Source organism: Vombatus ursinus, unplaced genomic scaffold, assembly GCF_900497805.2.
Source record: "Vombatus ursinus unplaced genomic scaffold, bare-nosed wombat genome assembly UNPS02014864.1, whole genome shotgun sequence".
In the NCBI taxonomy this organism is placed as follows: domain Eukaryota; kingdom Metazoa; phylum Chordata; class Mammalia; order Diprotodontia; family Vombatidae; genus Vombatus; species Vombatus ursinus.
The window spans coordinates 4,837,830-4,864,212 of NW_020954642.1; the positions used below are offsets into that span (position 1 = coordinate 4,837,830).

Here is a 26,383-nt window from a genome sequence, read left to right on the forward strand (position 1 = left end):
TTCCTTCCTTCCTTCCTTCCTTCCTTCCTTCCTTCCTTCCTTCCTTCTTTCCTTCCTTCTTTCCTTCCTTCTTTCCTTCCTTCTTTCCTCTCTCCCTCCTTTCCTCTCTCTCCCTCCCTTCCTTCCCTTCCTCTCTCCCTCCAAGACATTTAAAGCCCTAATATACATGGTTCTAAAACCAGTACCTTGGTATTGTTGCCTCCTTTAGTATTCACATCTCTTAGAATGGAGGACGAACTGCTGCATGTTTGCCTATACATTGAGACCAAATCTGTATTTCTTAATACAACAGTATGGAAAGGAAGTGACAAAATGTTAACACATTATTGGCTTGGTGGGGGAAGGGAGACAGTGTTGTATTTGCGTAAAACAGGATTAAATCACCTGCACTCCTGTACCCACACTAGAGAAATTAGAGTATCTGGGGACTTGTAGATAACCTTAAGGATGTGAATGGATCTCTGTGGAGAGTGAACTTTAAAGAAGGAGTGGTTGCAGAGGACAGAGGGGCTGGCTGGAAGTGCCCATGAGGAGCATGGATAGTGTTACACATGGAATCAAGAAGACCTGAGTTCTAATTCTGGCTTATACTTACTAGCTGTACGATCCTGGGAAAGTCACTTAAACTTCCTCAGCCTTATTTTGCTTATTTTGGGGATAATAACAGCATGTACCTTACAGGGTTGTTGTGAGGATTTATTAGATAATGTATGTGCTTTGTTGCTATATAAAAGTTGTTGTTATTATTATTATCTTCCTGGTCCAACATATCAAGTGAAGGGCTAGGCATGAGATCAGCAGCTTACAGGATTAAGAAGATGGCCAAGGATGCTACATCTTTTGAGGAGGAGTCAGGAACAGAGAGTCCTTAGAGAGCCATTTGTTAAACATTTACCAGCATATCTCTGCGAGGTGGGTGAACTTGCCAATCTGCTTTTTAGAGATTTCATTTTGAGCAGTCCCAGAGCAAATTTTAACAAGGAAATCAATTCAGAAGCCCTTTGATTTTAGTTGCCCTTTGACCCAGCTCATCTCAGATTAAAGCCCAGGCCTGGAATCTGATCAGGCATAACCAGAAGGCTGTGCAGAAAAAAAGATGTGGAAGACTTCCCTGCTGCCCAAGGTCCTGACTTTGGGGGTCCTAGGCCTCCTAATTCCAGCTCAAGGTGAGCAGCTCTGACCCAGAATGGGGGATAATTTCTGGGGGAAGATGGGAGAGTGTGAGGCTTGTGGGTTATTTTTCCTTTTGTTGCCATCACTGACTAGTTGGAAGGCCTGGAGGGGAGAGGTTATTGCTAGTTTTATTTCCAGGAGATAGATCTGGGTTGGCTATTAAGAAACTGATGTGTTCTACACATGTTGCACACAAAATTCTTCTATCTCTCAGTGGAATTCACTGTGGAAAACAACCATCTAATCTACCAACAATAATTTAAGTAGCAAGTGTTATGCTAGGCATTAGGGAATACAAAGTCAAAGGCCAAACAGTTCCTGCCCTCTAGGAACTTATGGAATGGACATGTGTCAGTATATACATAATATGTTAAAAATGAATATGTGGTGGTTTGGGGAGAGGGGGCACTGGTAGCTGGGGAGATCAAGGAAGGCTCGATGTAGAATGTAACATTAGCATGAAGCCTTCAAGGAAACCAGGGATTTTGAGAGTCAGAGATGAGAAGAGTGATACAGTATCATGTCAGCTGTATAGCAAGCTCACCAATATGGCTAGATGGCTGAGTATGTGAAGGGGATAATGTGTGAGGATACTGAAAGGAAGGAAGGGATCAGGTTTTGAAGAGCACTAAATATATTTATTTATACATATTATATTTATTTAAATATATTACATATGACCCCCAGATGGATAATAGGAACCACTGAAGTTTACCAAGTGTGTGGGGGTGACATGGTCGAATATAGGCTTTAGGGATATCACTTTGGTGACCATGTGGAGGGCATGAGGATATTGCTATAGTCCAGCTAAGAGATGCCAAGAGTCTGGACTTGGGCGATGGCTGTGTGAGAGGAGAGAAGGAGATGTTGTAGAGGCAGAAATGAGGTTTGTCAGCTGAGTGGTTTTTGTGGGATGAGTTCAAGTGAGGAGTTGAGGAAAGTATTGAACTTGTGAACTTGCGGTGTCCTCTACAGTAATAGGAAAGTTTGGAAGAGGGGTGAATTTGAGGAGAACATAATGAGTTCTGCTTTGGACATTTTCAGTTTGAGATGTGTTCAGGATATCACCACTTCAAAATGTCTCATAGGCAGTTTGGGGTCTGAGAATGAAGCTCAGGAGAGAAATTATGGCTGGGTACGTAGAACAGATAGACAATGGCATAGAGTTGATACTTGAACTCATAGGAGCTAACGGAGTCACCAAGTGAGAGAGTGTAGAGAGAAAAGAACAGGGCCCAGGACAGAGCCTTGTTGTATACCCAGATATGGCATGGATAATGAATGGATGAAGGAGATTGAGCAGAAGAGGAAACTCAGTGAAGGGCAATTTCATGAAAACCCAGAGAGGCAAAGTCTCTAGGAGGAGAGGTTGGTCAACAGGGCCAGATGTTGCAGTGGGATGAGAATTGAGAAGAGGCCATTCCCTTTGGCCATTAAGAGATCATTGGTAACTTTGGAGAGAGCAATTTCAATTGAATGATGGAGCTGGATGCCAGATTGCAGAGGATTTAGAAGACAGTGAGAGGAGAGGAAGATACTAAGTGTGTAGATGGCCTTTTCAAAGAATATGACTGAGAAAAGAAGGGGAAATGAATGATGATCGTTAGCAGAGATGGGGGGACAAAATCAGAGTCATTTTTAAGGCGAGGAGTCTTTGGAAACCATAGAAATAGAACCTGTGTGTGAGAAGATATGGATCAGAGGATCATAGATTTAGAGTCAGAAGGGCCCTTAGTCTAACTCTTTCATTCTACATATGAATAAACTGAGGCTGAGGGAAAGTAAATGATTTGACCAAGGAAACACAATGAGTAAGTGGCAGATTTGAACCTAGATTTTCCTGACTCTAAGTCCAGAACTCTTTGCACTGTGTCTTGATGACTTGCTTCTTGATTTTCAACCTCAAAAAAGCCCCATTGTCATAGAGAAGAAAACTCAAAGTACGTAAGGGACCTATGTTTCAGGACAATCCCATGTAACAAACATTTATTTACAGTTCTCTCAGACAGAGAAGATTGATAGGCTTTCAAAGGTGCTGGGTTGGACTGTTAACCCTCATCTGTCTATTCTATAAGGTCCTTCTTCCAGCTCCTTAACCTGGGGTCTGTGAGCTTGTTTTAGAAATATATTTTAGGGGCAGCTAGGTGGCGCAGTGGATAGAGCACCAGTCCTGGAGTCAGGAGGACCTGAGTTCAAATCTGGCTTCAGGCACTTGACACTGACTGTGTGACCCTGGGCAAGTCACTTAACTCCATTGCCTAGCAAAAACAAAACAAAACAAAACAAAAAAAACAAGGAGCAGCTAGGTGGCATAGTGGATAGAGCATTGGCTCTGGAGTTAGGAGGGCCTTAGTTCAAATCCAGCCTCAGACACATAACACTCACTAGCTGTGTGACTCCGGGCAAGTCACTTAACCCCAATTGCCTCACCGAAAAGAAAAGAAAAGAAAAGAAAAGAAAAGAAAAGAAATATATTTTAATAACAATTGCATTACAATTGTTTTCCTTGGCAAGCCTATGCATTTGAAAGCATGATTCTGAGAAAAAGTCCCTAGGCTTCATCCACAGAGGTCCATACCACAGAGAAAGGTTAAGGACCCCGATCTTGTACATCAGAGAAATGGTGTGACTATGAACCACAGAACATCAGGCAGCCTGCTGCTTTTGAATCAAAGGATTTAGGACTTTAGGAGACCTTGAAGGTCATTAAGGTCAGTCACTTCATTTTAGAAAAGCCAGAAATAGACCCAATGAGAGGAAATGATCTGCAAAAATTCCTTTAGGCACTATGTGGGAAGGCTGGGATTCAAAGCTTCACCCTCTTATTCCCCTGTCCAGTGCTCTGTCTATCCAACCTTAGCTCCTACTAATATCCTTTATATACTCTAGCCCAATAAAACTATTCCGTACTGGCCGCGCCGACCTTCTGCCGGCCGCACGCCGTACCCTCTCCTCCTATAAGGAGCAGGCTACCAGAGTCATACTCACTTCCAAGTCTTCAGTACTCAGCCGGATAAACACACAGAGACGAGCCATCGGGAGGCGCCAACACCAGAGCTTTATTCAGAGGCCATCACAGCAAGCCATCATAGCAAGCCCAAGCAGCAAGGCCAGAGCAACAGAACAGGATCCAGGAGAGAGAGCGCGTGTGATCTGACCACGCTCGTTCCTAAATACCTACCTAGCCCCTCCTCCCCAGCCCGCTTACTAGCCAATGATTGTAGGGTCAGATACCGGAAGGGGCTGTCTGAGTTTAGCACACCAACGGGGAGGGAGTGACGTAGGAGGCTAGGACCGGATACAGGGAGGAGGCATCTGGGATTAGTGCATAGACAGAGTAGGTGACCTAGGAAGTCAGACTCAGATACTGGGAGGAGGGGTCTAGGGTCAGTGCTACACAAAGGGACCCAGGAAGTCAGGAAGGTCACAAGAGGCGTCTGGGGATGACGTAGCATATAGGGAGGGGACTAAGCAAAGGGAACTCAGTCCTCTGCCGTCCCACTCCCACGTGGCACCGTCCCTTGCCTCAGGAGCTCAAGCTCCGGCTACTTCCTTGTACCCAGCTTATCTCACATAGCACTGCCCACTACCTCAGGACTTCTCCGTACCCAGCCCATCCCAGTTCACCACGACTCCGCCTACCACAACCCCTGCCTCGACTTCCAAAATACCCAGATTCTACCCTACTCTTGCCACAGCGCCCACCTGGTAGTTGCCAACATCAGACAGTCCCTCACACTATTCTTCGCATTTCTCCCCCACCATTTTCCTAACCCGTACCCTTCTGTCTCTCTAACTTTGCTCATGTCTCTTCTTTTTCCAGTTCATCCTAAAGTGATATTTTCCCATGTCTAGGAGAGACACTTTAGGAGGACAATTCTGTTTGATTCCCTCGTTTAAATACCCAGCTTAGGTGCCGTTTCCTTCAGAAGTTTCCTGGTCATCTTTAGAATTTCCCCCCCAGTTTTTATTGATAGATTTTGTTTTTATATGATCTTCATCCCTAAATATTTTCTTCCTGTCTCTAGAACCATTCCTTATTTTTTTTTTTTAGAATCATTCCTTATAACAAAACATTAAAAAGAGAGGAAAAATCAGTTTTGTCAAACTAACCAATATATCAACTATGTCTGATGGCTTATCCCAAGTTCTGTACCTATAATTAGCTCCCTGCCTCTGCAAAGAAGGGAGCCCTCATCAGATTTTTCTAGTACTTTTCCTGGACCTTTTCTCTGCAATTATCTTGCTTCTCCCTTGTATTCTCAGTTTTTTGGTGGTTTTTTTTTTTTTTTGGCAAGGAGGGGAGGGGAAAGGAAGGTGAAGAGGTAAGGGCATACATCTTTCTCCCTTATTAGAATGCAAATTCCCAGATCTGGGCCTGTGTCATTCTTTACCTTTTTGTCCCCAGCTCAGAGCTGAGGACCTTGCCTTAAGCAAGTGCTGATTAGATGTTTGCTCAATTGAATAATTTTGCTGGACTCTAGCGCTGACTTTAGCTCTGTGCCTTTTTAAGCTAGGTTGGGGGTGGAATTTCTGGGGAGCAGTAACTTGATGGGGATTCAGAATCCCAAAGTTGGACAGTTCCTGAGGCAGTACCAGAGCTATCTAAAAATGCAATGGTGTGTCTTTGGAGTGAGCTCCTCATCGTTGGAGATCTTCAAGGGAAGTGATGACCACATCCCAAGGACATTGTAGAGGGGATTCCTACTCAGGTATGGATTGGCAGAATGCCATCTGAGGTCCTTCTTCTTCAAAGACTTTGTGAGGGCTCAGGCCATGGAGTGAGGGAGCTCAGGGGATCTGGCTTCAATAGCTCTGGTTGAGGAGAGGTAGTCAGGACATTTTATCTCTACAGGTCACTTTTGGAAACATTTAATTTCATTGTTTTTAATGAACAAAAATAGATTTTTTTCTCCCTCTCTTCTGTTCCCCCACATTGAAAAAACAAACAACAACAAAAAAAACCAAAGCCTTCATAATAAATATACATAGTCAAGCAGAACAAATTCCTAAATTGGCCATGTCCACAAATATATATCCTAATGTACCCTGAGTCATTTCCTTTCTGTCAAGAATTAAGTCATATGCTTCATCATCTGTCATCTGGAATCATGGTAGGTCATGGCATTGATCAAAGTTAAGTCTTTGAAAGTTCTTGGTTTGCACACTGCTGTTGTTATAATATAAATTTCTACAGGTTATTTGTAAAAGGGGAGTGTTTGTAAGACTGAGCCTGTATTAATTTCTTCATCTTCCCTCTGAGATGAAAGTAATCATGGCAGAACTAGGAGGCCTGCATTCCCATCTAAGGAAAAAGTGGTGGTTTGGGATAGGGAGGGGGACATTTGTACATCTCCAGCTATTTCTGGCCCTTTGTCTATCCCTGAGGATTTCCTTCACCTTCGTTCACAGGGCACAAGGCTGATGATGCCATCAGGCCTGCTGAATGTTGGGGGCGGGCATGAGTAGATGGGGTATTTTGACATCAGTTCAGTCCTCTGTCCCTGAGGATTTCTCTCCCCTTTGTTTACAGGGCATCATGGTGATGACCTCATCCGGACCACTGAGTCTGGACAGATCCAAGGATCTCTCATCAGCATCAAGGGGCTTGACAAAGATGTCAATGTTTTCCTGGGAATCCCCTTTGCCAGACCCCCCATTGGAAACCTGAGGTTTTCTCCTCCACAACCACCAGAGCCATGGAGTGATGTGAGAAATGCAACTTCTTACCCACCCATGTAAGTAGTTTCCTCAATCTTTCTTTTACCAGATGTGCACAGGGCACTATCACGTCTTATCCAAACTTTTCATCTTCCCCAGTGCCTCGCAGAGGTGAGGAAACTGCAGCCTCAAGGTTACACGTGGCCCTCTAGGTCCTCAAGTGTGGCCCTTTGATTGAATCCAAACTTCACAGAACAAATCCCCTTAATAAAAGGATTTGTTCTGTAAAACTTGGCCAAAAGGTAGCACCCGAGGACCTAGAAGGCCACATGTGGCCTCTAGGCTGCAGGTTCCTCACCCCTGGCCTAAAGCATAGTTCTCTGTAGACTCTTCATAACTGTTTCTTTTCTTTTCTTCTTTTTTGGCGAGGCAGTTGGGGTTAAGTGACTTGCCTAGGGTCATACAGCTAGTAAGTGTCAAGAGTCTGAGGCCAGATTTGAATTCATGTCTTCCTGAATCCAGGACTGGTGCTCTATCCACTGCACCATCTAGCTGCCCCAATACATGTTTCTTAAGGGAATAAATGTCCCTTCCTCTGTAGGACTTTGCAGCCTCGAAGAATTGCTTAATGATAATTGTCTACATTTATATTGAACTTCAGAGCTTCAGAACAGTGCTGTGAGGCAGTTAGTGCCCATATTACTATAGAACGGAAAACTAAAGCCAGGAGAGATTAAATGTCTCATCTGAGGTCACAAAGCTAGTAAATTTCAGAGCCCAGATTCATTGACTCATAAATTATAAGAGTAGGAAAAGGTCATAAAGACTATCTAAATCAACGTTCTTGTGTGTATGTGTGTTTTAAAAAAGATTTAAGTATACCATATATATATATATATGTATATGATGCAGTTCCTCATACACACTCCTTCCCACCCTCTACTTACCATGGGACCTTCCTTTGTAACAAGGGCCATCCAATGGACTGCAGGGCCCATGTTTGATAGCATATGCAACATTTTGTACCCCTAGTCCCCACCCCCTACTGAGAGGAGGCAAGTTTCATCATTTGTTCTTTGGAACTAGTATTATTTACAGTAGTGAACTGAGTCCAGTTGCCTCCCAACATGGTTTTGGTTTGCAACGTCATTGCGTGTATTTTTCTCCTGGTTCTGATCACTTCCCCCTGCATGAGCTCATACTACCCAGAATTCTCTGAAATTGGCCCTCATCATTTCTTACGGTGTGATAATATTCTATTCCATTCATGTAACACAATTAATCCAGCCATTCTATGCTTGATGGGGATCAGTCTGGTTCCCAGGTTTTTGCTACTACTATGTCAAATGCCGCTAGCAATTTCCCAGTATGTACAGAGTGTCCTGAAGGTTTTAGTGCCTTTTAAGCTTTAAACATCCTGAATGCCAGACCTTTCTTTTTACAGCTGAGGAACCAGAAGCCAAGAGAAGTAACTTATTCAAGGCTGGCTTACACCTAGGCTTCTAATATTATGTCTGTTGTGTTAAAAAATAATTACTAACATTTATATAGTGTTTCAAGGTTTGCAAAGTGCTTTCCACATATTAGTTCATTTGGGCTTTCCACTCTATTGTCCTGACATCTTATAATTGTCTATATTATCAATTCTCAGAAACTCATAGTATCATAGAGTGAGCTGGAAGGAGCCTTAGAGATCATTTAGCTTAACTTCTTCAGGAGTAAACTGAGGCCCATTGAGATCACACAGGTACTAAGTGACAGAGTCAAGGTTCATAACCAGGTACTCTGACCTCTACTAAGAACAACATAATAAAACTATATATAGAAGTATATATAAAACAACATAATAAAAACTAATGACAATAGTTAGCATTTATGTAATACTTTAAAGTTTGCAGGGAGCTTTACAAATATTATCTTAGTTGATCCTCTCCCAAGCCCTGGGAGGTAGGTATTCTTATTCACATTTTACATATAAGGAAACTGAGGCAGATGAGGTTAAGTGACTTGCCCAGGGTCACACAGCTAGTAAGTGTCTGAGGCTGGATTTGAACTCAGGTACTACTGATTCCAGGTTCAACACTCTGTCCACTGAGCTGCCAAGTTACTTATTTCCACTTTGTTCCTGAGAACTATTTTAGGAGGAAGAAAAGGATTCTTTGTATACCACATGGGTGCCAAATGTACATGTTGAACCTTATTCTGCACCATTAACTTAGTAACAGGTTCTGGCAGTTCTCAAAGTGTGTCTGGGCACCCTTTCAGATGGTTCACAAAGTCAAAAATATTTTGATAATAATACTAAGATATTTTCATTTCCAGTATGGTAAACATCAATAGATATACCCCTTATAAACAAATGCTTTTTTGGGGGGGTCCTCAATAATTTTTAATGGTATAAAGGGGTCCTGACACCAAAAACTTTGAGAATCACCATTCTAGAAAAACAGAGACAGAATAACTAGAGGGGCCAGAAAGTGTAGCAGAAAGAATTCTGCCTGGGAGCTACAAGGACTGGTTCTGTCTTCCTGATTCCAGGATCAGGGCTCTATCCACTGTGCCACCTGGCTGCCTCAAAGGAAAGCATTTAGCAAACTATTATGAGGGCTGACTCATAACAAAGTTCATCTATTGTTAATTATTCTTATTCTTATTAACAATAATAGATAATAATGGATAGTATCAATATAGCACTTTAAGGTTTATAAAGCATTTTACACATATTATCTCATTTGAGCCTCACAATAACCCTGTGAGGTAGTTGCCATTTTTGTCTTCATTTTTCAGATGAAGAGACTGATGCTGGGTGATTTACCCAGGGTCACACAGCTAATTAGGATCTACTATTGGACTGTCCAGGTGTACCCACTATACCAAAGCTCTTATAAAGATAAGATATGGAGCTTAGATAGAAACAGTCAGGGGAAAAGTTGCTATCCAAAATATTTTTTTTAGATTTAATATTTCATGGACTGTTATAGCACAGGTGGATAAAATAACTTTTTATAGTTGAATCAAATTATTAGGATATGACCTCTTCTGTAGGCTTCTGCATCAAATTGATACTGAAACCATCCTTGGTATGACTCCAGTAATAGGCAGGACAGCAGGGATAGTGCACCCATCATTCTGTTGTTCCAATAGGATTTTGTTCTCCTTTGCTAATTTTCTATATTTTGGAAATGTTCTGTTTCATGTAGTTTGGAGATCATTATTGTTGTTTTTATTTTTATTATTATCATTATCATTCCTGGCTCAAAGTAAGGTGGATGGTGGGACAAGAGTAGAAATGGAGCTAGACTGCAGTTGGAATCGGACGTCATCATACCCCCAAATGGAGAGGGTCCCTTCTGTGATTCTCTTCAGGTCCGTTCTTTCTTCTGTTTTCTAGATGTTTGCAGGATGACGCTATCCTAAGAAAACTGATGATGTTCCTGAAAATGAATACCACTATTACTTCCAGTTCTGAAGACTGTTTGTACCTCAATATCTATGTTCCTGACCACACAGAGGAGGATGCCAAATTGCCAGTAAGCCAGATCTCTGTAACTTACAGCGAGGGATGAGAATCCTAGGGCATCAGGACTGGGTGGGACCTTTGAGGTCATCTCATTGCACCAGCATGGGAGCAGTCATCCTCTCTATATCTCTGACAAGTCATCTAGCTTTCCCTGAAGTTGTCTGGGTCAGGGAGCTTGCTAGTTCTCAAGGCAATCCACTCTATTCTTGGGCAACAACTCACATTGTTAGCGAATGTTTGCTTCTATGAGGCTGAAATCTGCCTCCTTATAACCTCAGGGAATTAGTTCTGTAATCTGGAATGGTATCAATTTTCTTTAAAGGTTATTATTTCTAGAGTAGGCATTGGTGGTCTTTAAAACGCTTCTTGATCCTGTCTAGACCTATCATTTCATTGCTGTAGGGAGTTTCATGAAGGGGAAACTCCTGCTGATAAAGAAAAGCACCTCTTCTGTAATGTAGAGTCTTGGAGAGTAGCTCGTGCACCAAGATACTAAGTAATTGATGTGTGGTCACAGAGCTGGTAGGTGGGATGGACACTGGTGAAGTTGTAGACTGAATCCACTTGCTTGGTTTCCCACCCGGAGAGGGTAGGGAGCTAACCACATAGTCAGACAAATGGAACGAGGTCCTTATCTCCTAACGATCCATGGTCTTTCCAGGGCAGTTCTTTTACAGAGCCTCACAGCTCATTCAGAAGCAGGCTCCACAGTTTCTCCATGTTGACAAGTCTCATCAGTCTAGTGTGTCAGTTATCATTGTGTAAATGTCAGAGACAGAACTTGAACCCAGTTCCAAGGCCATCTCTCTCCCATTTACACCAAGGTTCTTCTCTTAAGATAAACAATAACAAACAATTTTAAGATAAACAAAACTGCTTAAATGTCAGCTCCCCTATGAAACCTTCTCTGAATCTCAACAAACCAACATTCAATTTCACAATTTTTTTCTCTCTGGTTCTGGTTTCCTAATGGTAGGTTTTCCCCACAGAATTCACTGTGAACTTTTATGCTGGAGTTTGGATATCCTGAGCTCATAGAATAAGGCAAGCATTTGGTGTCAGTGATATAAGACCCACCCCACCCCAAAATCCAATGTATATGTGTAAGTGGTTGATAGATGGTAACACCACTGTGTGTTCTGGGGGAAAACAATATTCCTTATGCAAAGACAGATAGTAAAAGGGGCTGGCAAATATACTGGAACAGAGAAAGCACAGGCTTGGCCACTGAAATGGATTTTCATCAGCTGATCCTTTTTCTCCTTGTAAAGTGAGTAGCCTGTAAGAACCAGCAGAAGGCACAGCCTCTGCTGGTGATCTATTCTGGTTGCTTAGCTTGGCTTTGAGAACAGTTAACGTTGCATAGAAAGGTCCTGTGAACACTACTGGACTTGCTGTTTATAGTGCATTCTCTATTTTGTGATTGAGTCTGTGTCCCTTAGAATCCATCCAGGGAATTCTACCTCCTTTCTCTGTCTCAGGGGAACAAGGATCCTTTAGAAGAGGATGTTTTGCTCTGTGTGTATCTTTGGCAGCAGGAGGACCTCAGGGAGCTGATTGTGCCAGTAAGATTCCAAGAAGGATCTGAACTGCCTCTGAGTCAGGCCAAATGGGCTCTTTATCTGAGAGCAGCTCTGATGCATGTCCTTTCTATTCTTGATATACAGTATCTTAAGAAGAAGTAAATTCACTCACATTTAGAGCTACTTTATTAGGGGTCACAAGATAACAGGATACAGTATTCTCCTGTTGAGCAAGGGAGCGGCAGAACTATGCTTGGTGGGATTTGTTGGTGCAAGGAAAATCATGTCTGATCCCTGCAGGTGATGGTGTGGATCCACGGCGGTGGTCTCATCTTGGGCTCTGCTTCCACATATGATGGTTCGATATTGTCTACCACCCAGAACGTGGTAGTGGTCACCATCCAGTACAGGCTGGGCATCCTTGGGTTCTTCAGGTGAGACTTGCCCCCTGGAAATGTGACTCATTTGTCCTGATGAGATCCCAGCGTTCTTGTCATCCTTTGCCTTCCCAACAAGCTAAGCCTATCATTGTAGAAAAAGCACTGGATTTGTAGCCAGAGAATCCAAGTTCAAATTATGACCGTACTGCTTATGATGTATGTGACTTCTATCAGGTCACTCTTTGAGCCTCAGATTCCTTATTTACAAAATGAGCGAGCTGGATTGTGATCCTATGAACCTGGTGTTATTCCTCATAATTCTCAATCCTTCTCTAATTTGTCTTTCAGCACTGGGGATGAGCATGCACCTGGCAACTGGGGTTACCTGGATCAGGTGGCTGCCCTGAGGTGGGTCCAGAAGAACATTGCCCACTTTGGAGGAGATCCTGGCCGTGTGACCATCTTTGGCGAGTCTGCAGGGGGGATAAGTGTTTCCTCACATGTAGGTGGTAAAGAAATGACCCCAGTTTGGAAAGAGGCTTCTTGTAGTCAAACCCAAGATCAAATCACATGAACTTGTGTTTTTCTTCCTCTTCTCTTATCCTCCCCCCTCTCAGAACCAATGGGACTGATGACTTCTTTCTTTAAGGCTGGCACGTGCTCTTGCCTGCTGCCATTTGGAAATCCCACTATACTCCCCTGCCCCCAAACCAACTGATTATCTAGGCCTAAGAGTGGACCCAGACCCTTCTTCCTCTTACTTCATCTGGGACAGAAGATGCATTTTTAAAAGTTTACCAACAACAGAGGGGAAAAGGTAGAAGAAAAGGAACAAAAGAGTCATAATAATAACCACGATTTGATGCTTTGGGCCTCCCAAGTTTCATTACTCTAGATGCCCTTCTTACCAATACTTAATCAGAGCCTTTTGTAGCTGAAAAAACCATCACCCTGCCCCCAGCCTAGCCAGGCTGGCTCTTAGATCATAGACCTAAGATTCATTAGTAGGCCTATAATCAGAACTTTTCCAGATTGCTTGGACCTAGGAGAAGCTTTCATGCCACTGACAAAGTAATGATAGCATTTATGTAGACAGCACCTGAAGATTTGTAGAGTGCTTTACATATAGGATCTCATTTGATCTTCATAACGGCGTGAGATATCACCATTTTACAGATGACTGAGAGGGATTAATCAATTTTCCCAAGATCTCTCAGGTAGAAAGTATCAGAGGCAGGATTCAATCTTGAGCCCTTTCTCACTCCTAACGCAGCATTCTATCCACTACACATGCGGCGTTGAACTCAAATCGAAATAGTGGCCACTAATCCAATCATAAGGATTCCTGTAGGCTGCATATTGACTTAGTTCTTAAATGCAATGTTCTCTATATTTTATTACATTTTTATTTATTTTGTTAAATATTTCCCAATTATTATTATTATTATTTTGAGGAAAGGCAAACAGAGTTAAGTGACTTGCCCACAGTCACTCAGTTACTAAGTGTCTAAGGTCAAATTTGAACTCAGGTCCTCCTCACTCCAGGGCCAGTGCTCTGTCCACTGTGCCACCTAGCTGCCCCTCCCAATTACATTTTTTTTTTTTAGTTTTTAGGCAGTTGGGGTTAAGTGACTTGCCCAAGGTCACACAGCTAGTAAGTGTCAAGTGTTTGGTCTGAGGCCGGATTTGAACTCAGGTCCTCCTGACTTCAGGGCCAGTGCTCTATCCACTGTGCCACCTAGCTGCCCCCAATTACATTTTAATCTGGTTCTAGCACACTCAGGAGTGTTCCAGGCCACATATGGTCCTCTGAGCTTTGCCTTTGACACATCTGATGTGACCTACCTATGCTTTTCTGACACAGAGGCAAGGTTATGATGAGGCATCAGGTGAAGACATCAGTGGAGGGATGGAGACACCAGTGGAGGAAGATGATAATGATGACTGACAGGATAGAGGATTGGGATGGAGAGGACCTGGGTTCCAATCCTGCCTCTGTAGCTTACTAGCTCTGTGGTCTTAAGCAAATCACTTTCCTTCTCTAGCCTTGGTTTCCTCATGATTAGATTGTAAACTCCTGGAGGGCAGGATGTATCTTGTTTTTATTTCTCTGCCTCCAGTGCTTAGCACAGTGCTCAACACATAGTCAGCTCTTTAATAGGTTTTTAAAAATTCTCTGATCCATTGAATGAGAAGCATGGACTTAGATGACTTCTAAAGTCTCTCCTAGCTGTAAATCTATGATCTTGACATGGCATGTTTGGTTTTCAAAGGGCTCTACATGGATTATCTCATTTTAAAGCTCACAAAAGCTCAGGGAGGTAGCTAGGGCAAAGTATGCAGATGCTGAGATAGGGTGAACAGGTACAGGCATGTTATCAAACCCAGAAAGGCCTGGGCAACATCCAGAGCTAACTAGGTCCATTTGTGTTTAAACTAGATTTTAGGCCTGGCTGTGCCCAAGGGCCCCAAGGCCAGGGTCCCATAGAGGTCGCTGTTTGGGACTGTCCTATATGGGTAGCTTAGGGAGGTGGCAGGGTAAGTAATGGTCCTGGCCTTCAGACTCCCAGTGTCCTCTGTCTCTGCTAAGCCAGGAGTGTCTGGGCCTCCTCATGAATACTTCCTCCTCTCCTCTGCTGTGCTTTGCTCCCCCAGATTCTGTCTCCCATGTCCAAAGACCTGTTCCACAGAGCAATCATGGAGAGTGGTGTGGTCATCTTCCCTGGCTTGATTTCTTCCAGCTCAGAATCAATTATACATGTAAGTTCCTTATTCTTTGGTCTTTGCAGTCACTCTTATCCTTACTTAGGCTTATTGTCCTCCCAACTCCATGGCCCAGTCTCCCATTGACCTTCTGGTTCTCCTGGGCTATAAGAAGGTACACTGGAATGCCATTGAATATTCAGGCTGAAAGTTACCATAGAGATCATCCAGTCCAGCCCCCTCATTTTATCGAGGAGGAAACTGAGGCATAGAGAGGGAGGATTCAGTTCCTGGTTCCGTTTCTTACTCTGCCTGTGATTTTAAATAAAGCATTTCCTTCTTGGGACCTCAGTTTCTTCCTCTGTAAAAGTGGGTCCGATTAGATGGTTTCTAAATTGCTCCAAATTCTGATTTTTGATACCCCCAGTATAGCAGGAAGAGTCCCTCAAGGGGGCCCAGGTACAGGTTAGATGAGATGATCTGTGAGGTCCCTTCTACCTCGCTAGTACTTGTCTAGTTCTGTCATTCTGTGACTTGTCCAAGGTCACACAATGAGTTGGTGGCTGGGTCCAGAACTGAATTCTCTGAGACAATGTCAGGGCTCTTTCAATATACTGGACCCCATTATGTCTCCTTAATAGATATTTAGGTCTTTTCTCCTTGAGTTAATGGTAAACTCTTTGGGAACAGGTACTGTGTCTTTGTAACCTGCCCCTGCCCATCCCCATCCCCACTGGCTGGCCCTGAGTCCTGTACAGAGAAGGCTCATGATTGGGGGACTCACCCCACTTTGGTATCCAACTTGATCTCCTTTTCTCCATTACTGCATCATCACCTATAGAAATGAATCTTTGCTAGTTTACTACTGAATATGATAGGATTCTTTCATTGGGGTGTAGGCTAAGGATTAAGTTATGAGAATACTAATTCTTTCTGATTTCCTCTTTGCAGCGCATTGCCAACCTGTCTGCTTGTGAGAATTGCAGTTCAGCCTCCATAGTTGAGTGCTTAAGAAACAAAACTGAAAATGAGATCCTGGACATTAGCAAGGTACATAAGCTGCGACTGGATTACAGAATCAGTAAGAGCTTCCATATCAGCTTAGGGAAGGGGCTGGGCATTCATTCCTGACACTTTCTTCACTCCCTCCTTTGGTGGGGAATGAGATGAGGATCTTGAGAATGTCACTAGCTCTCTGGGTCTCAATTTCCTCCTGTATAAAATGGGGAACTTACACTTACTGGTCTCTAAGAATCCTTCCAAGGCCTTTTCCAGCTTTAACATTTTTACTTTCTAGGATCCTTTTCAATCCCAGTATCCTATGCTTTAAATATTTGGTGTTCTTAGGCCCCTTCCAGCACTGGACATCCTATGTTCTAAGCCCTAGTTCTAACATTCTACATTCTATAATTCTTTGTTCTAAGAGTCTTTCCTATTCTAACATTCTCTTCTAATACTCCTGCCTGCTTTAATATCTTGTGGTTCTGTGAGTTTATGGTTCTATGGTCAGGGTTGTGAGAGTACGATGATCAAATTTTGCTTCAGAAATATGTACACTGATGTGAAAGACAGATGAGATGGGGTTGAGAGGAGGATTAGAGGTAGGGAGATAAGAAGCTATTGCAATAGTGCAGAATGGCTGTAAAGAAGTAATGAACTAGGTTCACGTGGGGTGAACATTGTGGAGGGACACTAGCCTTTTTTTTTCTGCTGCTTTTTTCTTTAGGCTTTCAGGATAATCCCTGGCATGGTTGATGGGCAGTTCTTACCCAAACATCCTGAAGATCTCTTGGCTTCTGGCGAGTTCCACCATGTCCCCAGCATCATTGGCATCAACAACCATGAATATGGTTGGCTCATTCCTGTTGTAAGATCCTTGATTTGTCTTTTCTTTTTTTAAAATTAATTTATTTTGAATTATCAAAAATCACTTCCATAAACTTCTGAGCTTCAAATTTTTTTCCCTCTCCCTCCCCACTTCCCTCCCCAAGATGGCATGCAGTCTGGTATATACTCTACATATACATTCCTATTAAACATATTTTCACCTTAGTGATGTTGTAAGTAAGAATTAGAGCCAATAGGAGGAACCACCAGAAAGAAGAAACAAAACACAACAGAAGAAAAAAATAACATATGCTTCGATCTGCATTCAAATTCCATAGTTCTTTCTTCTTTGTGGATAGCATTTTCCATCATGAGGCCTTTGGAGATGTCTTAGATCCTTGTATTGCTGAGAAAGGTTAAGTCTATCAATATTAGTCATTGCACAATGTGGCTGTTACTGTGTACAACGTTCTCTTGGTTCTGCTCACTTCACTCAGCATCAGACCATACAAGTCTTTCCAGGTTTTTCTGAAGTCAGCCTGTTCATCTTTTCTTATAGCACAATAGTATTCCATTATATTCATATACCAGAACTTGTTCAGCCATTCCCCAATTGATGGGCATCCTCTCAATTTCCAATTCTTTGCCACCACAGAAAGAGCTGCTATAAATATTTTTGTACATGCAGGTCCTTTCCCTATTTTTATGATCTCTCTGGGATATAGCCCTAGAAGTGCTATTGCTGGGTCAAAGGGTATGCACATTTTTATAGCCCTTTGGGCATAGTTCCAAATTGCTTTCCAAAATGGTTGGATCATTTCACAACTCCATCAACAATGCATTAGTGTTCCAATTTTCCCACATCTTCTCCAACATTTATCATTTTCCTGTTTTTTCATCTTGGCCAATCTGATAGGTGTGATGTGGTACTTCAGAGTTGTTTTGATTTGCATTTCTCTGATCAATAGTGATTTAGAGCATTTTTTCATATGACTATAGATGGCTTTAATTTCTTCACCTGAGAACTGCCTGTTCATATCCTTTGACCATTTATCAATTGGGGAATGACTTGTATTCTTATAAATTTGACTTAATTATCTATATATTTTAGAAATGAGGCTCTTATCATTATCTTATCTATGGTTGTAAAAATTCTTTCCCAATTTTCTACCTTCCTTCTAATCTTGATTGTATTGGCTTTGTTTGTGCAAAAACTTTTCAATTTAATGTAATCAAAGTTATCCATTTTGCTTTTCATACTGTTCTCTATCTCCTGTTTGGTCATGAATTCTTCTGTTCTCCATAAATCTGATAGGTAAACTATTCCTTGCTCTCCCAATTTGCTTACAGTACCAGCCGTTATATCTAAATCATGAACCCATTTTGATTTTATTTTGGTGTATGGTATGAGATTTTTATCTCTGCCTAGTTTCTGCCATACTCTTTTTCAGTTGTCCCAGCAGTTTTTGTCAAAGAGTGAGTTCTTATCCCAGAAGCTGGGGTCTTTGGGTTTATTAAATAATAGATTACTATAGTCATTGACTACTGTGTCTTGCATACTCAACCTATTCCACTGATCCACCACTCTATTTCTTAGCCAGTACCAAGCAGTTTTGATGATTGCTGCTTTATAATAGAATTTAAGATCTGGAATGTCTCGGCCACCTTCCCCTGCATTTCTTTTCATTAGTTCCCTTGATATTTTGAACCTTTTGTTCTTCCAAATGAATCTTGTTATTATTTTTTCTAACTCTGTAAAATAATTTTTTGGTAGTTTGATTGTTATGGCACTGAATAAATAAATTAGCTTAGGTAGAATTGTCGTTTTTATTATATTAACTTGGCTTACCCAAGAGCAACTGATGGTTTTCCAATTATTTAGATCTGACTTTATTTGTGTGAAAAGTGTTTTGTAATTGTGTTCATGGAGTTCCTGGGTTTGTTTTGGGAGGTAAACTCCTAAATATTTTATAATGTCTACAGTAACTTTAAATGGAATTTCTCTATCTCTTGCTGTTTGGGCTTTGTTGGTAATATATAGAAATGCCAATGATTTATGTGGGTTTATTTTATAGCCTGCAACTTTGCTAAAGTTGTTTATTATTTCAAATAGTTTTTTACATGATTGTCTAGGATTCTCTAAGTATATCATCATCTCGTCTGCAAAGAGTGATAGCTTTGTTTCTTCTTTGCCTATTCTAATACCTTCATTTTTTTTCTTCTCTTATTGCTAAAGCTAATGTTTCCAGTATGATATTGAACAACAGTGGTGATAATGGACACCCTTGTTTCACCCCTGGATCCTTGATTTTTCTACCATCAATTCTCCTGCATGAGTGGAATAGAATGACAGGATTAGCTGTATACAACTTTTTGGGATCTTGGTATTTTTAATTTCTAAAGAATCACAGAATTTCAGAGCTGGATAGGACCTTGGGTGGCTACGGAGGCCAACCCAGAGCTGAAAGTTCTACAGCTCACAAGTAGGTGGCTAGTCTTTATGTGAAGACGTCCAAGGAGAGGAAACCTGCTGCCTCTGGAGGCTTCCTGCTTCACTTTTAAACAGCTCTGACTCTTCAATGGGGTATCATTCCATCAAGCCTCTTTTAATTTCTCTTTATTGTTGCCCCTCATTTTGCTCTCTGGCCACACACAGCAAGTTTTTTTCTTCTTCCAAATTCCCTCTTTTTCATGACAACCCCAAAAAATATTTAGGCAGTTATCATGTCTGTCTCTGTCCACCCTTCTGCACCCTACTCAGTTTTTTTCTCTAGGCTAAATATTCTTGGTCCCTTTAACCAATCCTCATATGGTATGACTTGAAGCCCTTTACCATCCTAGTTACCCTCCCCTAGCTACTCTGCAAATTGTCCATTTTCCTCCCAAAATGTAGTGCTCAGAACTGAACACAGTACTCTATGTGTGGTATGACCAGGGCAGAGTACAAAGGAATTATCATCTCCTTATTCCTAGAAGCTCTAACTTTCTTAGTGCAACTGAAGATCACATTGCATTTTTCTATGCCATATTGCTTTATGGACTCATAATAAGCTTGTGGTCTATCAGTACCCCCAGATCTTTTAAAACAAAATGCCATCTAACCTTACCTCCCTCATGTTGTACTTGTAAAATTAATTTTTCCAGGGGGCAGTTAGGAGGCGCAGCGGGTAGAACACCAGCCCTGGAATCAGGAGGACCTGAGTTCAAATCTGGCCTTAGGCACAAAACACTCACTAGCTCTGTGACTCTGGGCAAGTCACTTAATCCTAATTGCCTCATAAAAAAAAAATGAATTTTTCCTGAGCCCAAGTGTACGACTTTGCACTTGTCCCCATGAAATGTAGCCTTCTTAAATTTGGCCCAGTGCTCTGAGCTGTTAAGATCCTTTGATAGTTTGACTCCATCATCCATATTCCTCTTAGCTAAAGCTAAAATGACCTAAAGGTCATTTGCAAATTAGATATGCCTACCATCTATGCCTTTAGCAAATTTGCCCTGTCCCAGGCTTCCCTAGAAGAGTCAGAGGTGACTTCAAACCCTGGCTATTTTCTCCAAGAATTGGACGACTGATTTTACCTACAGACTTCCTCAGAGAAGCCCAAGACAGTTCTAGTTGCCTTTGGTTAAAATAGTCTCAACAAGTTTCTTTATCTTAAAGGCACAGCAACACCAACTCACATTGATGTGGCACTCTATTGTTTAAAAAAAAAACTGTCCTCAATGTACCCTTGATGAGGTAGAGGCCACAAAGACAATCATCCCTGTTTTTGCAAATGAGAGAACTGAGATTCAGGGAAAAAAAGCAATTAACCTATAATACCATAGCAAGTCAGTGAGAGAGATGGGCCCAGAACTCAGGTCTGCTAACTTCTAGGCCAAATCTCTTTCCTAAGGGACTACGGTTCTTTAGAAGTGAAGGCTGTTGGGTCTATTGGGATATTAGACATGCCATTAACATTGAAATAGCTAGACATCCTTTGACTGTTTGAAGGATTAACACTTAGGCTGCTCCTCATGCCCATATGGGTAAAGTTGAACTATTTGCATGGGTCAGATGAAGAGGATTCTGTATGTTTCATTTTTAGTATGATAGAGCGCTGTGAGTATTTAGCATTGCTGAGTATGTATTGGCTTTATGCAGTCTACCCTAAGCCTTGCTTGATGTGTCCTGAGCATTGTCTGGTGTGCTGGGCCATGTGTAGGAAATGCTGGATATCACATCGTACGCCCGATGTTGTCCTATGTGTGCTGGGTCGTGTGCAGTAAACTCTGGATATCACATTGTAGGCTCAATATTATTCAATGTTTGCTGGGCCATGTGCAGTAATGCTGGATATCACATTGTAGACCCGATATTGTCCAGTGTGTGCTGGGTATTATTTGGGAATGATTAAACAAACCTCTGGGGATAAAGTTGGCTTAAAGGGTAACGTGGCTTCCTTGGACCAAATTAGTTGTAAAATGTGTAAAATTCTCCAAGTGTACTCATGATATGGCTTTTCTCTCTCTATAGAGCTTCGGTCTGTCTATGTTCAAAGAAGAGATGACTAGAGAAACAATCAGAAAAATACTGCTAAGCCCACTCATGGTAAGATATATAAAGGCAAACTCACTTTCTTATTTTCTTCTTTCATAGTCCTAACTCACAGAGTCATAGAGTTGGAAGGAACCCTTAGAGATCATCTATAAGTATAATAACAATAAATAATCTCTAGCATGTGTATGTTATATTTTAAAGTTTGCAAAGTGACTTACAAATTTATTTAATTTGACTTTTACAGCAATCTGGGAGGTAGGTGCTATTATGATCCTCATTTTACAGATGAAGAAAATGAGGCTAAGTGACTTACTCAGGGTCACACAGCTAGTAAGGGTCTGAGGCTAGATTCAAACTCAGTTCTTCCTGACTCCAGGTCCAGTACTCTAGCCTCTGTACCACTCAACCTGGTCTTATCCCTTCCCTGAGGCCCAGATATCTTCTCCACCATCCCCAACAAGTGGTTGCCTAATATCTTCTTGAAGAATTGAACCCCAAAAGAATGGGCCCTGGGGAGGTAGCACAAGGATCTGATGGGACCCAAGACCCATGAACAATAGACTGTGTGGGCTCATCCCTTGTGATCAACAGACATAAATTCACCAAACAATTTACCCCCAAGTATAATCTTTTCTCTGTTAACATGTCTCTTCCTGGGTCTCATCTAGGGAATCCCGCCTACAATCGTATCCATAATGATGGACAAGTACTTAGGGAGTACTGAGGATCCCAGAGAACTTCGGGCTCAATTCCAGGAGATGATGGGGGACTTAGTCTTTGTCGTTCCTGCCCTCAAAGTGGCCAAATATCAACAGAGTGAGTATGGCTTAGACACTTTACAGGAACAGGTGCAAAAGGTTGCATCTCTGGGGCAACATGTATCTCCCCTGCACACTCACACAGAAGGAGGTTTTCTGCCCTGGGCTTTAGCATGGTAACCTTCAGACTGGCTGAATGCCCTCAATTGCCTTCCTTCTCCTGCCCTCCTTATTCTTCCCATCCCCAGGCAGGTTGTGCTTAGTAGATACTGCCAACAAAAAATAGCAATAATAATTACCCATGTTTCTATAGCACTTTATGGTTACTTTGTAGGCATTAGCCTTCTGGATCCTCACAACAGCCCCATGAGGATTAATAGGTGAGGATTATTCTCTCCATTTTACAGTTGAAAAATCAGCTTCAGAGAAGTAAAAGGATTCCCCCAAGGTCCAGGTCAATAGCAGGGCCAGGATTCCAACCCAGGTCGTGTAACACCAACTTCTCCTGCTTCACAGCATCACTCTTGGACAGTATTTGTTAAAGGGCTGCCCCTTCAGGAGCTTGCCTGTTAATGGCCTGCTACCACTGCCCCCCACCCCAATGTGTCAATAACTGTGGGCATTTCTTATGTTTGCCTAGGTCCCAGCTCTCCAGTCTACTTTTATGAATTTCAGCACCGACCAAGCATGTTTAAGGACCTCAAGCCGGACTTTGTGAAGGCAGACCATGGTGATGAGCTGCATTTTGTCTTTGGAGCACCTCGTAAGTGTTGGAGACTGTGATTGGAGGGGATTGGGGTTTGAGAAGGGGCAGAATCCCTGGGGCTGTGGATTATCATCCTGTCACCTGCCCTCTTCTCTCTGACATCATAATGAATTCCAATGCCTCATGTTTTCACAAAGCACCTTCACATATATCAGCTCATTTAATCCTCACAGCTGCCCTGTGAGGGTGGTGTGTGTGTATAGCATGATCAGCCCCATGTTGGAAGGAGGGAAACAGACTTGGAAGGGGGGAAATGACTAACCAAAAGTCATACAGCTAATAATAATAATAATAATATTAACAGCAGACATTTTTATTTTTTAAAATTTGATTTATTATTATTATTATTTTTAAAAATTTGTTTATTTTTAGTTTTCAAAAATCACTTCCATAAGCTTTTGAGTTTTAAATTTTCTCCCCCTCCCTCTCCACCTCTTTCCCCAAGATGGCGTGCAATCTGATATAAGCTCTATATATGCATTCCTATTAAATGTATTTTCACATTAGTCATGTTGTAAAGAAGAATTAGAACCAATAGGGGGAACCACAAGAAAGAAGAAACAAAACAAAACAGAAGGAAAAAAAAAAGAGCGAATAGTATGCTTCGATCTGTATTCAAACTCCATGGACCTTTCTCTGGATGTGGATAGCATTCTCCATCATCAACCTTTGGAGATGTCTTAGATCCTTGCATTAACAGCAGACGATTTTATAGTGCATATTGGTTTACATATAACTTTATATACATTACCTCATTTGATCCTCACGACAACCTATGAGGCAGGAGCTATTATTATCCCTCGGAAACTGAGGCAAACAGAGGTGAAGTGACTTGCCTAGGGTCCCACATTGAGTAATGTTAGAGCTGAGATTTCATTCCACCTGGGCTGTACACTCAGTCTAAGGTTCCATGAAGCATTGAACAAGAAGCCAGGCTTGCCTTCTGCAAGACAAATGGTCTGTAGTCTGAATGTGAATAGGGGTTGATTTGACATCTCTTTGTTAAGATCAACCTGAAAAGTCCTCTAACTCAACTTGCTTATTCAGATGATCAGGAGAACTGAACCAGGCTCTCAATTCAATTTACATTATTAAGCACATCCTGCATGCAAAGCTCTATGTTCAAATCTGGGGAAGATACCGTGATAAATAAGTCACAGTTTCTGACTTCCTGGAGCTTATTACCCGGAAGGGAAGATGAGACACAAACTCAAAAATCACATTTTCATATGTCAATGAACCTGTGACTTCACCAATGCCTTCATCCTGTCCTTCATCCTAGGGTGTAGACCCTAACCTGTCACACCATCTCATTCTGTATGATTCTTGCTTTTGTGCTTCCATAACTCCTCCACTCTCTGCCCAACATGCTAGAAGGCTTCCCTCCTTCCTGCCCTCTGTCCCTCCTTTCCTTCCTTCCTTCCTTCCATTATTTTTGGTTCAATGTCTCCAGTAGTACATCTAAGTAGATCATTGGACAAAAGTTTCATTTAGCAATCTTGGGAGTTAATGTTGTTAGATGGTCCCAAATCTGTGTTTTTGGAAGCCTTCTGCCCTGATTTTCACCTCTCTGCTACTATCCTGGCAGAACTGGAAGGCCAGTTTATCCATTTATCTGCTTCATGACTTGCCATGGCCAATAGAATTCATTACTTTATGGCCCAGCTGCTGCTGCTGAGCCTGTCTGCAATGCCCCGTGCAGGGGTCATGAATGGCAAGTATTGTCTGGGGCCAGGGCCATATGCAAAAACTTTACAGCTACCAGAACTTGTGCTATGTTGTTGTAACTTAGAAAAGGACAAGGTCCATTTTACCCAGTGAGGAGGCTTTGCGTGGTGGGCACAAATAACCACAATATGAAATCGAACATGAGAAGTGCCCGGGTGAGGTACCAAATGCTCTGAAAGTCCCAAGAAGGGAGAGTTCCTATCTTTGAAGAGTCAGAGAACCATTTGGCTCTTCAGGGTGACTTGGCTTTAGGGTCAGGCAGAGTTGTTCCTGGACAGCGCAGGTCAACAAAAACCCTGGAGGTTTCCTAGTATTGGAGCAATGTGTAGAAAACTGCATTTTAGGAAGATGACTTTGGTGACATGAATAGGATCGTTTTGGGGAGTAGAAAAGGGAGAGGGGAATGTTGGGGTGAGGGCAACTTTAGCACTTAATATTGACCTTAATGGAGCGTTTCCTTCCTGTTTTTAGTTTTAGGTGGAGCCACAGAAGAGGAAAAACTATTCAGTCAGAAGATAATGACCTATTGGGCAAACTTTGCCAGAAATGGGTGAGGATCCTGCCCCCTGGGTCTCACAACAGCTCTGGCAAGGCTCCCTGGGAAGGGCCATTTGGCTCCTTGTTTCATAGGAGAAAGAAATTCCATGATTTATATATGTTGGTTCAGAGGAAACAAAATTACCTATCACCATTTGGGTAAGGTCTGGTGAGCAGACCTAGCCCTTTTGTCAAGCTCATGACCCAGGGAGAGCTTGTGCTCACCTTAGAAGAAACAAGGAGGAGAAGCACCCTGCTCAGCCCACACCATCCCCCCTGAGCCCTTGGGACCTTTCTTCCCCTCTGAGAAGCAGCAGGATGTGGTCTGGGACAAGGATGTTGTTGGGGTCAGCCTCAGCTGACCAGAATTTAGATCTTAGCTCTGCTATTATTTACTCCCCACTTGGAACATGTCATCTCTCAACAAAGGGCCACAGCCTGTTTCAGTGTAGGTGAACAGGGCTCATCTCCATGGTTGCCAGCTTCCCTTCCCTCCTCCCTCACCCCCAACTTCTCAGACTTGGAGGTTATTTGGTCAAGCAGATGTCAGCGCACTAAGCCTGCTAATTCACTGACATCTCTTCTTCCTGAACCTATGTGTTTTTTTTGTCTCCAGGGACCCAAATGGTGCAGACCTGCTCCACTGGCCAGCCTATAACCAGAATGAAGAGTATCTGCAGCTTAATCTCCAGTTGTCTGTAGGAAAGGGCCTGAAGGCAGAGAAGATGGAGTTCTGGCTGAAGAGCTTGCCTCAGAAGAAGAAGGAAGCAGTGGACCCAGACGCCCAGGAGTCATGAGTCCTAAGCCTAAATCATTTTTGCTATTGCTGCCCTCCAATAACCTCCATTTGTTTCCTTTGAATAATTTCTCAGTATCTGCTAAATATATTGTACTTTGGGTCAGATATTTCAGCTCAATCATTATTACTGCTGGAGAAGAATTTAACTGATATTCAGATGGGACCCTATGATAGTCAGATAGAAGGTAGGTATCTTGATTTAGTGGATCAGATGCTGAGCCTAGAATCAGGAAGTTGTGGATTCAGATCCTACCTTTCACACTTAAAAGCTGTGTCATACCAGGCAAGTCACTTATCCTCTCTGAGCCTCAGTTTCCTCATTTGTTAAATGAAGGGGTTAGACTTAGACGGCTTATAGATCTCTTAAAACTCCAGCTCCATTATCCTGTGATGAGGCCATTCAGCCCATCCTCCATCTAGAAAAGAATCATTTGTCCCCTGAATTGTAAGATTTAGAGCCAGAAAGGACAT

General features: G+C 42.3%; 1 protein-coding gene across 1 annotated transcript in view; it reads left to right on the forward strand.

Moving 5' to 3' along the window:
- Positions 1 to 26,019, forward strand: part of LOC114027893 (liver carboxylesterase 2-like) — a 42,089-nt gene extending 16,070 nt beyond the window's left edge. Inside the window, exons 2-14 of the mRNA XM_027842073.1 lie at positions 1,028 to 1,166; positions 6,707 to 6,911; positions 10,226 to 10,364; positions 12,178 to 12,311; positions 12,606 to 12,759; positions 14,913 to 15,017; positions 15,912 to 16,010; positions 16,687 to 16,827; positions 21,301 to 21,375; positions 21,993 to 22,140; positions 22,723 to 22,845; positions 25,048 to 25,126; positions 25,730 to 26,019. Of these exons, the coding sequence (XP_027697874.1) occupies positions 1,097 to 1,166; positions 6,707 to 6,911; positions 10,226 to 10,364; positions 12,178 to 12,311; positions 12,606 to 12,759; positions 14,913 to 15,017; positions 15,912 to 16,010; positions 16,687 to 16,827; positions 21,301 to 21,375; positions 21,993 to 22,140; positions 22,723 to 22,845; positions 25,048 to 25,126; positions 25,730 to 25,910 (1,653 nt within the window). The 5' untranslated portion in view covers positions 1,028 to 1,096 and the 3' untranslated portion in view covers positions 25,911 to 26,019. The remainder of the gene's footprint in view (positions 1 to 1,027; positions 1,167 to 6,706; positions 6,912 to 10,225; positions 10,365 to 12,177; positions 12,312 to 12,605; positions 12,760 to 14,912; positions 15,018 to 15,911; positions 16,011 to 16,686; positions 16,828 to 21,300; positions 21,376 to 21,992; positions 22,141 to 22,722; positions 22,846 to 25,047; positions 25,127 to 25,729) is intronic.
- Positions 26,020 to 26,383: the final 364 nt, after the last annotated feature.